This window comes from Neofelis nebulosa, chromosome 14 (genome assembly GCF_028018385.1).
Source record: "Neofelis nebulosa isolate mNeoNeb1 chromosome 14, mNeoNeb1.pri, whole genome shotgun sequence".
In the NCBI taxonomy this organism is placed as follows: Eukaryota; Metazoa; Chordata; class Mammalia; order Carnivora; family Felidae; genus Neofelis; species Neofelis nebulosa.
The window spans coordinates 63,319,194-63,331,784 of record NC_080795.1 but is presented as its reverse complement, the minus strand read 5'-3'; the positions used below and the strand labels follow the sequence as shown (position 1 = coordinate 63,331,784).

General features: G+C 44.9%; 1 protein-coding gene across 1 annotated transcript; it reads right to left on the bottom strand.

Moving 5' to 3' along the window:
* Positions 1 to 2,547: 2,547 nt before the first annotated feature.
* On the bottom strand, positions 2,548 to 10,671 carry CCN3 (cellular communication network factor 3). The gene is made up of 5 exons (XM_058698906.1): positions 10,469 to 10,671; positions 10,116 to 10,341; positions 8,827 to 9,078; positions 7,403 to 7,617; positions 2,548 to 4,031 (listed from the first exon to the last, which is right to left on the bottom strand). The coding sequence occupies exons 1-5, from the start codon at positions 10,538 to 10,540 to the stop codon at positions 3,735 to 3,737; spliced, it is 1,062 nt and encodes a 353-aa protein (XP_058554889.1). The 5' UTR covers positions 10,541 to 10,671; the 3' UTR covers positions 2,548 to 3,734.
* Positions 10,672 to 12,591: the final 1,920 nt, after the last annotated feature.

The following is a 12,591-nucleotide window of genomic DNA, read 5'->3' as shown; positions in this document are numbered from 1 at the left end:
TTCAGATCTAGGATGAAATGTTACCTCTTCAGAAAGAGCTTCCTTGCCACCTCCAGCTAAATTGGCCACTGAGAAATTCTTAGCTCACCCTGTTTTGATGATCTTCTAGGATTTATTTATCACTATTTGATACTCATCTTCTTTGACTGTTTACTGCTTTTTGCCTGCTTGTGCCAACAGGGAGAATGGAAATTCCAGGGAGGAGAGATAACTTGTTTATTTTATTGTTTCTTTTACTGATGGCGATATTCCCAGAACTTAAAACAATGCTAGGCACCCAGAAGCAGTCAGTAAGTATTTTTTGAATGAACAAAATGAATGCCCTAACAAGTGTTTTGGATGCTGGAAAGGGCAGCCAACTCAATGAGTAGAGGTAGGAGGGGAACTTTGCTTGAAGGGATCTCTGAATTTAGCTTTGCCCTTCCCCCTCACCACCTGACCACCACCCCCCTGCTCTTAAAGGTATGTTTTCAGTTAAAAAAAGAAAATACAAGAAAAAAAAAAAAGGGCCCAACTTGGCATAACACTATACTGCTTTACTGCCCATTGTCTCTAGTTCTCTTTACATTTGTGTCCATAAATATTCTTTTTTTTTTTTTTTTTTTTTTTCAATGTTTTTTATTTATTTTTGGGACAGAGAGAGACAGAGCATGAACGGGGGAGGGGCAGAGAGAGAGGGAGACACAGAATCGGAAACAGGCTCCAGGCTCCGAGCCATCAGCCCGGAGCCCGACGCGGGGCTCGAACTCACGGACCGCGAGATCGTGACCTGGCTGAAGTCGGACGCTTTAACCGACTGCGCCACCCAGGCGCCCCAATGTGTCCATAAATATTCTTGAACAAGACCCACTTTTTTTCATAGTTCTACACCTTTTTTGGGGACGTAAGTATTTTCTGACATTTTCATTTTAAAGGTAACTTTGTTCTTCATCATAATGGCTGTACCGGGATTTATCTAAACAAATCTACATCATTGGACCTTTGGATGTCCCCATCTTGCCATTATGGACAATATTGGACTGAGCAGCCTCATAGATAGATTATCTTTGACAGATCCACATGATAAAGTAGAAACAAAAGGACTTTGGTTTGAGTTCTAGATCCATATGTTTAAAAATTTTTGAGTTTACTCATGTGTAACATGGGGAGGAGTGTCTACTTCACAGGGCCACTGGGAAATCAAAGGCTTTTAATGAAGGTAAGTGCTCAGCACAAAGTAAGTGTGCAGTAAATGTTAGCTATCCTCAATAATTTCCTTTGACTAAACTCTAGAAATCCAATTGGCTTTCCAATCTATCTTAAGGGACAAATAGAGACATCCTAGATAAATGGGTAAGGAAGGAGGCTGCAGGTAAGGGGAAGTAAAGTTGGGAATATGATTTTTTTTAATTATGAGAGAACTATAGACCCATTGCAACCACCAGGACTTTAACATAAAGGTTATATTAACTCTGACCCTCACCCTGCCCAGATGGCAGCCCTGGTCCCTGCTGGGCTTTGCATTGCCCCTGGATATATGCTTTTCTGGGCACAAGGTAAGAGCAGGTTGATCGAGATAATGCTGGTGGTTTAAGCTGGGTAATTGGGAGGATGGAGAGCCCTTTGACTAGAGAATGAAGCCAGAGAGGCAAGTTTTGTTTGATCCATGTTTAATTTTTTTTTTTTTTTAATTTTTTTTTTCAACGTTTTTGTTGTTGTTGTTGTTGTTGTTGTTTTTTTTTTTGGGGGACAAAGAGAGACAGAGCATGAACGGGGGAGGGGCAGAGAGAGAGGGAGACACAGAATCGGAAACAGGCTCCAGGCTCCGAGCCATCAGCCCAGAGCCTGACGCGGGGCTCGAACTCACGGACCGCGAGATCGTGACCTGGCTGAAGTCGGACGCTTAACCGACTGCGCCACCCAGGCGCCCCTCCATGTTTAATTTTTAATACACAGATGTGTCTAGCAGGTTGTCCAGAAAAAAATATTAGGGCTCAAGATGTTGGCTTGAGTAAACAGTGTGGAGAATATCCGAGGCCTTAGGAATAGAGATCACCTAACTCAGCAAGAACTGTCTTTTGCTTCCCTGCTGCTAAGACATTGCAAGCTCATCTAAAAATAGCTACATTGCTTTCAATAGATGCTGTCACTTGGTGTCTGATTGAATTTGTTAATTTTAATTTTACTTATATTTTCCTTTTAATATTGAAGTATAATGAACATATAGTGTTATATTAGTTTCAGGTGTACAATATAAGGGGCCAACAATTCGTTACTCAGTGTTCATCGCGAGAAGTGTGCTCTTACCCCCCTCTATCTATTTCACCCAACCCCGGACTCACATCCCCTCTGACAACCACCAGTGTGTTCTCTGTATTTAAGAGTCTGGCTTCTTTTGTTTGTCTCTTTTTTTCTTTGTTTTGTTCCCAAAATTCCACATGTGAGTGAAATCATATGGCATCGGTCTTTGTCTGAGTTACTTCACTTAGCACTGTGCTCTCTAGGTCCATCCATTATTTATATTTTCAATGAACAACTCATAAGCCCATAAGTAATGGCATAGTCACACACTGATAAAATCGTGTTTATTTAGTGATGTCTGACAAATAAAGTAAAAAGAATATTAAAAAATGTATAATTTACATATAAATACTTTAAAAGAGAAAAGCTGAACACATATGGTGACATTAAAAGGATGTATACATTTAAGTTTGCAGGCTATCTTATAGCTTGACAAATTAGATACACATATGTATACACATATATCTTGTTTGTGAGTTTGCATAATTAGGGCCCAAGGATAAGTTTTGGGCATGTCTACAATAATTCTGAACTCCCATAAAATTTATGGTATTTTCCCACCACGGTCATGGTGATTTTGTTCTTCTTTTTCAAAATCTACTACCAGCACATTTGAAAGTCATCAGAGGGCCCCGGTTTCCTCATCAGTAAGGTGAGAAAGTCTCTGCTGATATGTTCTGCTTCTTCTGAATGAAAAAGTGGGGAGCTCCAGCAGCCTCCAGCGTGTAGAAATGGAAGGGCTGAGCGGCCTGGTCTCCTCTGCATCAAGCAGAGTTTTCTGTTGGCTTCTTTCTTTGGAAAGGAGTCAACTCGTGTGAAATGGAGCAAGTTTATCGCACCAGTCACTTAACTAACAAACATTCCATTCCTGTAGATACAGTCTGCTTCCTAGTATGCAACGAAACAGAAGACTAATGGTCTCTGGATTTCAAATTGAACAGCTACACGTGTCCTCAGATCTTGAACTTGGAAGTTCAGAGTTGAGCTGCTCAAAAAGAGCGCTCTACAGAGGCCTGTCAAGTCAAAGATATATGCCAAGATATTTGTATGACAACGTGTTCAGTATGATATTAAACATCACTGACATTTGTGACAGTGACATTTTCTTGACATTCCACTAGTGTATAACAAAGTAAGATGAGTGTAATGTGATCATCTACACAGTAAAAACATGTATCTGATTTCTTACATTTATAGAAATTTTCATTTGTAGCCAATACCACAGAAAAGTAAATCACCCCTAAGTACTATCCTGAGCTTAACTTGATTTCAAGTTTACAGTTAATCAGATCTTTTATTAAAAAAACAAGACAGATATAACTGACCTCATATGACTACAGGCAATACATAGGACTCAGGGGTAAAGTAATAATTCTTCCTAATTTTTCTTATATTCATTTGATGTTGGGTAGCTACACTTTGCCTCTGTAGGTATCCTCCTCAAGGAACACATCTTACATTTCCCCTCTGCTGGTGTTTGGCTTTAACTCTTGGAGTAAGGCCTCGTGGTTATGAGGACAGTTGCTGTGACAGGTGCAGGTCCCGATGGTCATCACTGGTTTCTTGATGATTTGCCCTGGGGAGCACTGGAACTCTACCTGGATGGTTTTGGTGTTATGGGGGGTGCAGCACCGGCCATCGCTGCAGACCCCACAGTACCTGGGCTTGTAGGTGTGCAGGCTGGTACAGTTCTTGAACTGCAGGTGGATGGCTTTGAGTGACTTTGTGGTACGAAGACACTTCTTACCTTTCTAAGAAAGAAGAAAAGGAGCAATTCATGGAATGGCTACCATTCCTCTGTGGGACCATTTTAGGGATACGGAATAAATTGCTAGTTGCCTACCCAATATCCATTGTGCTTTCTTCTTTGCTGACATACATTAATTTTGTTTGGACAATCTGGTCAGGTAAAAGTATTTGCTTCCCCAGAGTATTTGGGAGCTTGAAATGGCTTTGTGCTAAAGTTCTGGCCAATGATATATAAACCAAGGGATTCTTGGAAACCCTTTGCCTTTCAGACAGGTACAGTTCTTTATTGCTTCCTGGATTCATTTTCTTTCCTGCCTAGAATGTGAAAACCTGGCCTAATCGTACACAACCATCTTTTGACCTTGTGCCGATAAGGATGAGGGTAAACATGCATATAGGCTAAAGAAAGCTATTTTTTCAAGGCACTGAAACAGTCTTTGATGTTTTTTTATCCAATGCATTCTTAGGTGTTATAAAGAGAAAGGAAATATACCTGGCCACATTGCACGCCTTCTAATGTTTCAAATACTTTTCAGCATTAACTCACTTAACCTTATTAACAACATTCACCCCTACAAGGATCTGTTATTCACATAAGGGACAACTACCCACGTTTCACAGATGAGTAAATGGAGTCTCACAGGGTTAACATCACCAGAAATATCTAGTTAGTGAATGAATGAATGACACAAGCCCAATCTTTCTAATATACTATAACCTCAGGAACATCTAAGACAATGAGATATTAAGGTTATTTTCCATGAAGGCAAGGTAAGTGGAGAATTTATTCAATATGCCATTAGTAATGGTTGATAAGGACCCCCCCCCCCATATTTATAATTCAGGACAACATTGACTCTATGGTTATTTTCCACTTAGATTTCTTCACATACTAATTCGCCACAATTCTCTTCTGCTTTTCACCTTCTTAGGCAGAGCCCACAGCTATGGAGAGCTGAGGCTTGGGATTCTCTTAAATCAGTGGCTCTCAAATTGTATTGTACATCAGAATCTTCTAGAAAGTTTGCTAAAACATAGATTATTGGGCCTTAGATCCATGGTTTCCGATTCAATAGGTCTGATGTGAGCCCCAGTAATTTGTATTTCTAACGAGTTCTTAGATGCTGCTGCTGGTCTTTGAGAAGCACACTGAAACATCTCTTGGTGTTAGGAAGTAATGATTATTATGCTAGTATTTCCCTAGATTCCAAATAAATTTTTGAATCTTTATGAAATGTATGTATCTCAAATATAATACTTCCTAATATTAAACTGGGTGCAAGTTACATTAAAAATATAAATTTTGGCGAAAGAAACAATAGAAAAAGCAAAATTTTAGAGGCATGACATGGAAATGCCTTATTTAATAAAGAAGCAAGTGTGTCCTTGACAGTAGTAAGGGTCTCTTGTTTCTTACCTTTTCATATTTAATGTGTAGCATATATTCTTGATAATGTCCACAAAAAAGGTACAAGATCAGTAACATCTGAGTGTGTGGATATGTGTGTGTGTGTGTGTGTGTGTGTGTGTGTGTGTGAGAGAGAGAGAGAGAGAGAGAGAGAGAGAGAGAGAGAGAGAAGCAGAGAGACAGACAGGAGAGGGGAACAGAGAAAGAGAGACAAAGGTGGCTTTGTGGGTGAATCTACATAACTGTGCAATAGGTATGTTAGAATTCCCTAAGTGTGTGGGGCACCTGTGTGGCTCAGTTGGTTAAGCGTCTGATGTCAGCTCAGGTCATGATCTCTTGGTTCATGAGTTTGAGCCCTGCGTCAGGCTCTGTGCTGACAGCTCAGAGTCTGGAGCCTGCTTCGGATTCTGTGTCTCCCTCTTTCTCTGCCCCTCCCCTGCTCATATACTATCTCTCTCTCAAAAATAAATAAAAATATAAAAAAAAATTTTAATAAAAAAATAATTAAGTGGCTCAGTTGGTTAAATGTCCAACTTCAGCTCAGGTCATGATCTCATGGTTCATGAGTTTGAGCCCTGCATCAGGCTCTAGCTTGAGCCTGCTTGGATTCTGTGTCTCCCTCTCTCTGCCCCTCCCTCACTCTCACTGTGTGTGTGTGTCTCTCAAAAATAAATACACATTACATAAATAAATAAATAAACAAATAACTAAATAAATAGAATTCCCCTAAGTGTGGGAAGGTGCAGCTTCTAGCTTATCTTAGAGATAAGATGCTTCTAGGTGTTATTTCAAAATTGGTGGAAGAAACATAAATTAGGATGGACTTCCAAGTCATATAGCTAAGTAGCTATTTAACTAATATGACCACTAGAGACTCTCATTTTAGCAACAAATGGAAATGAGGCCTAATGTTAAGTAATGGTGCCTAATGTTAACAGAGTAATCTATGCCCAGACACTTTGCAAATTCATTCTACTTAATCTTCATGACAACTTTGAGGTAGGTACTGTCGACGGTCCCATTATATGGGGGAAGGAATTGAGGCTTAGAGGTTAAGAAAATGGACCCAGATTCCACAGCTAGTTCATGGAGTAAGCCAGGGTTTTAGGCTGTCTGGCTCCAGAGTTGCACCCTTAGGCATTAGATGATATTGCCTCAGTGTGGAGATATGTAAATCTTTCATTGCTAGAAACTGTTTTATTTTAGCATTAAGTTTGTGCAAATTTCCAACTAATGGTTCAATTTGGGTATTGAATTTATCTGATCTAGGGCTCTGGTAACAAGACGTGTGATGTCATCAGGAACCAATCAGAGCTTCTGATCCACATGCCTTATACTCCGTGTTAACATACTGAGTTGATATAATTCCAGCAAAAAAGGAAAGAAATGTGCTATTTTATTTGGCACATATCGCCTTATGCTGGCAAATATACTATTCCCACTAGACTTTTTAAAATACTGAAAATAATTCCCAGACACCCATTCATTTATTCGTCCACGATTGTGTATCAAGCACACAATATGTACAGGTAGGATGTTGGGGACTGAGGGCTGAGTAAGGAAGACATGGTTTCTATCCTGTGCTTCCTGCAGATCAAGCCTAAAGGGGTGAAGAAAACCGAGGTCAGAAATCACTTCTCTCAAATCAACTGTGCTCAGCAACTGAGCTGCCAGTTTTTCTCCAGGAATGCAGTGAGATTTGCCAGATCATTCTCAACTCCGGCTCCACCCTCTTTACCTGTGGACCGGCTGTGAGTTGCTTGGGATATTTCAATACATTAAAGAGAAGGAAGAAAAACAAGGTAAACTCACTCATTTCAGGAACCTCCCTGCCTTTCCTCTGGGGCTCACTCCCAGCTACAGCTGACCTCCGAGGCAACAAGTATCACAGTGTCACGGTGACTGTCTAGAGCCCAGATGCCCATCAGGCAACATGACCTCCTCTGGCTGCCTCCAGGCTCCTACCTTATCTGTCGGTTGCTTGTGTTCTTGTTCACAGGGCCGCACCATGCAGAGGCGAGTCTGCTTCACCATCTCACACTGTGGATTCCGGTTGGTGACCCGGGTGGAAAAACCCATGCCACAGCTCTTGGAGCATGCGCTCCACTCCGTGGTCTGCTCAATGCAGTTGATGCTTGAGTCAGAGACTGCAACACCTACAGTGGCTTCTGTCCTGTAGGCTGTGGGATGTACAAATCAAGGTGGCCATATCGAGTAAACCATGGGGATTGCTGAGTGGTCCTTTCAACCATCATTGGAAAGAGGGTTCATTCAATTCTGTACCTACTAAACTCAGGTGCTTTCAGGGGCCAGAACTGGATCTCTGTATTTATAAACCCTAAAGAGGTAGCACAATACCAGCACAGTGTAGGCCTTTAAGAAAGCTTTGAAGAAGGACTGTTGAATTGTCCTTAAGAAGCTTGGGAGACGCTGTCTCAAAGAAGCCTGGTAGTCTCAAGAATGTAGAACAGTATAGCATCAACAGCCATTCCATAAACTGTAGCGTTTTCAACATGCGATTTTGTACAGAAAAAGGATCACGATGGAATTTTAATTAGATGAGCAATTAGAACCTCTCAACTCAAGGCAATACTTTGAAATACTTTGCTCTAGACTGGTAAAACTGGTTGTTTGGATTATGGGATATAGACACTTGGACTTTGATTACAAAAAGTTCTGTCCCAACACTTAACATGTATGGCTTGGGGCTCTCTCTTCTACATGGCAGTTTTCCTATCTGTAGGTCATGGTTGATCATTTCTGACCTCAGAAAAACTGTAAAGCTCCATGTACTGCCAGTATAAATAATCTGGGTGATTAATGGCTTCTAAAATAGTCTCTCCTGACTCTTGAATTTTTCTTTTCAAAAAACAATTTCCTTTATACGATAAAACAAAAAGAAAAGCAAAACAAAGACCCTTCACCCTTCCGCCAGCATCTGGAAAAGTGACAGGTCTCTGTGATACCGGTTCAGGGAAAAGTAGCAGTCTTTACGGATGCTACTTGAGAGCCCAAGGTAATACACAGAATCCAGAAAAGAGTGATAATTTATATTTTTTACTTTTATCTTTGTGATGTTTTTAAGGGTCAAATGGGGGCAGATGAAAATCTAAACAGCAGTCATCCAATAAGATAAAATCAATCCCCTTAATCAAAAGAACCACTGAATGCAGCAGGTTCTCTTTAGGAGAAACTGTGTGCATACTTCAACAACTTGGCTAGGATTCCAACACGTGATGTGCTTGATCTCAGTGGGCAATCTGGAATCCACAACCGAATGGGCAGAAACTGAGGCCAGTTTCTCGTTGCAGATCCCCAAAGAGGATACGTGCCTCCTGCCTGCATTTAACCTGGGCTCTGATCACCGTCAGGTATCCTGAGTATTTTACCTGGAAGGGCAAGGCCTCCTAATTCTGCCTTCTCATTTGAGTCACAGATCCACTTTTCACAGCACTCCCCGGGCACTTCGACTTTCCTGGGAGCTGGGCAGTCAGGCTGGGGCAGGAGCAGGTCTTCCTCGCAGCGGGGCACACAGCCAATCTGCCCGTCTCTGCAGGTGCACTGGTATTTGCAGCTTGGCTGAAAGGTCTCTCCACTTTGGTAAATGACCCCATCAAACACGCAGTTGTCTCCTTCTACAGCTAGGGCGTCAGGGGAGCAAGGCACAGAGGGAAGGGCAGAGAGAATAAACAACAACACAGCTAGAAAAGCTACATGCAAACCTCGGGTCCTTCTTTTCCTAGTTTCTTCTCTATCTCTGGCAGAGAGATGTCCTCCCGGAGGCCTCCCTAAGCAAGAAGAAACCCATCTCATCCTGCCACTTATTTTGCAGATGAAGAAAGAGGAGCACAACTAAGAAGTGACACTCCCCAGGTGCCACAGCTCTTGCTCCCAATGATAAAGTCATTTAGCTAGAACCTCCTTGACCTCTCCTATTCCAGCAGGTTAGAATTAAAAAGACAAAAGTGCACTTTGTATTCTCCAAACAGGTTAACTGGTCAAATCGGGAAGGGTGCTGGGATTCCTTGGCACTCCAGCACAATAAATCATCACCAGCTTAGAGAAGAAAGGAGAAGCCTATTCCAATCCCTCTTGTGGGGTTGGAGGGATGCAGGCAGCCTCAGACTAAATGGTGCACCACGTGGAAAAATGATCCCCCATCGATTAGGTCTCACCAGCCTGGACTGGCCCGTTGCCTGCATTTTATTTTATTCACAGTCCAAACTGGGGTTACATAGTGGTCCCAGGAGACCAGGGGCTGTTTTAGCTCAAACAGGACCATTACAGGTGTGAAAACAAACGTGCTGGGGAACTGTGAGCATGGGAGTTATCCCAGAATCCCGTCACCCACAAGCATCCCCTTGGAAATGTCCAAAGGAAATGATTTCACTGGCTCTAAACTCTGCTCCGCTGCCCCTCTATCTAGAGGCAAGTGACGAATGCTTCTCACCTTTGCGGGCAGGTTTCCTCTCTGGCTTCTGGCGGCTCCCCAAAGCCGCAAGCACCCGCACCCCGCCCCGCCCCGCCCCAGACCATACCTGGCGCACAGTAAGCGCTCCACAAACATCACCTACTGCACCATCACCATTATTATTATTTGCACGTCACAAATAGGAAATAGGAGAGGAAAAGGCAGCTTGCGGGAGCAGAGGGCAGGAGGCGCAGGGGGCCGGGTTACCCATGCAGATGCCGGTTCCCGCGTTGGGGTCCGCTCTGCGGTCGCAGAAGAGGCCGCGGCTCTCCTCGCAAGGCTCCAGCAGCGAGCAGCTCTCGCCGCGCTGGCGGGCGCACACCAGACAGCAGGAGCAGTCGTCCAGCACGGCCCTCACCCCGGGGGCGCAGGTTGGCGGCGTCTTGGGACACCGCACGGGACACTGGGCGGGACAGCGCTGGGTCGCAGCGACCTGGTGCAGGCGGGACGAGGAGAAAGCTCTCAGCAGGAAAGATCGAAGGCAGAGCCACTCGGTCACCGGGCGCGGGCCACTCATTAGGGCAAAGTAAGCAGACGCAGCTTAGGGGCGCGCCACTCACCTGTCCCAGGACGTGGAGCAGCAGAAAGCCCAGGCAAAAGCACCGCTTCGACAGACTCTGCACACTCTGCATGATCGGGCTTTTCCCTCCCGCTTTGACGAGACGAGACTTGGCGCCCCAGATCGGCCCGGCTGGCCCCGCTGCAGGTCCGGCGCCCGCCTCTGTCCCCCGGCGGCACCGGCGCAGGTTTTATAGCGCGTTCCCGGGACGCGCTCGCGCGGGTTGGCTGCAGGGCCGGCAAGGGGGGGGGGGGGGGGGTTGATCTGCTGGGTGGGGAATGGAACGAACCCCGGGGTTGCCATGGCAATTGGCCGTGGGTGCCGCTCTCCTTAGGGCGCGGCCCCGGGGCCTGCGTGTGCCTGTGTGTGGCGACTGGCTTTTCCCGAAGCGCCGGGAGGGGCAGGGTGGAGTCTCGGGGCCGGGACCCAGGGCTCGCTCGAGCGCGTGGGAAGGAAACGCCCGTTTCCTCCTGGAAGCCGCTTTGCCTTCCCCCAGGACCGAGACACCGGCACTCCCCACCACGCTGCGCGCTGGCGGTTCCAAGCACACGTGGGGCTCTCCTCCGGGGGTGCCTGCAGTTCGGGGCCATCTGTGGGGGGTTGGCGAGAGGCCCAGGGGTTTAGTCATAAGGGAAGCACATGCAAGTTTGTCACCGTTTAGGGCACTCTTTGAATGTGCTGAGAGAAGGGGAGGAGAGGAAAGAAGGGAGGGAAGCAGAAAGAGAGAAGCAAGAAAGTGGAGGGGAAAGCAAGAAAAGAAAAAGAGCAAAGCAGAGCATCGCAGCTATGGGTTGAGGGATACTTTTGGCCAAATGGCAAAGTTTCTTTGATTCTAATCATTCCCAGCCCCCCCCCCAGCCCCCCATTCTTAAACTCACGATTTCTGCAGGCTTAGAAGAAATAAAAGCAAAACATAATAACATAAAAATGTAAGAGGTAAATACAAACTTTCTTCCTGATGGAAGAAAGCCTTGAAACACCTGTCGTGTCATGCCTGATGTGAATCAGCACATGCCAAAATCCAGGTTGAGAGTCGGGGAGGCAGGTTCAGCTCAGCCACTGTCCAAACGTCAGTGAATCAGGTGAGGAGTGAGGCCGGTCGCTGCTTTACTTGGCTGACTCCCGCAGCAAACCCAGTCTCTCCCTCACTACTCTCCCTTATCCACGTTCAGAAAAGGGCCGCCGTGCCATTTCCATCATTGGGCATCTCTCGTGAGGTGGAGAGCGGTTTTGACCGCTCCGAAGGTGATACTGCTCCATGGAGTAACAGAAAATTTCTCCCCTGTACTTCAGCTTGGCTGCTGCCTCGGGAATAATGATGCCCAGCTCCTTTGAAGATAGCCACATTGGAAAGACACTTTATAAGATACTGTACAGTCTTGTGATGTAACTCTACACTTTAAAAAGAAATGAATTTCCTCTGCATCATCCATCTCTGGCATGAAGGAAATCAAAGGCAGCTTGTATAAAGGGCCAGGCCTGCCCCCATAAGGCCTGTGCCCCATGGTGACGTCATCCCAAGCCCCTGCAGGATAGTTCTTAGAGCAGCTGGAAACGGCTATTACCTATTTCCAAGCCTGCAGTCATTCTGCTTTCTGTGAGGTAAACCAGACTCGAAGTTCTCGAAGCTTGACGAGATTGAGCAGTTAATTTGTGCCATGTCTAAGACACTCCTATACTCTTCAAGTTGACAAGCTTTTTGGCTCATCTGGCCTAGTGATGCTTCCATCTGGCTGCACATCAGAATCAACCAGCGTGTATTTTTTAAAACTACAGATTCTTGGGCCCTACTCTTGGCCTACTCTCAGTTGGATTCTCTGGTGAGGGCTCCTGGTTGTAGTTTGAAATGGGAGCTGGCTTCGAGAAACCTATCGATCCAGAACTACTAGAGGCATAGCTAGAAGCAAGAATATTGGCCAGGTTTTCAAAATATAAATAGCCAGAGTCAGGAGAAATTGGCAGCACTGAGGCTGGGCTGACTCTTCTTGGAAAGGGGGAAGAGGAGAGGAGCAGTGTGAAATCAAAGGTAAGGATGAAAATGTCAAGAAGTTGCGGCTAACGTGAGACTCTTGACTGCAAGTGGTAGAAACCAAATTGGAACCAGCTTCGGCAAGAGGACTTCTG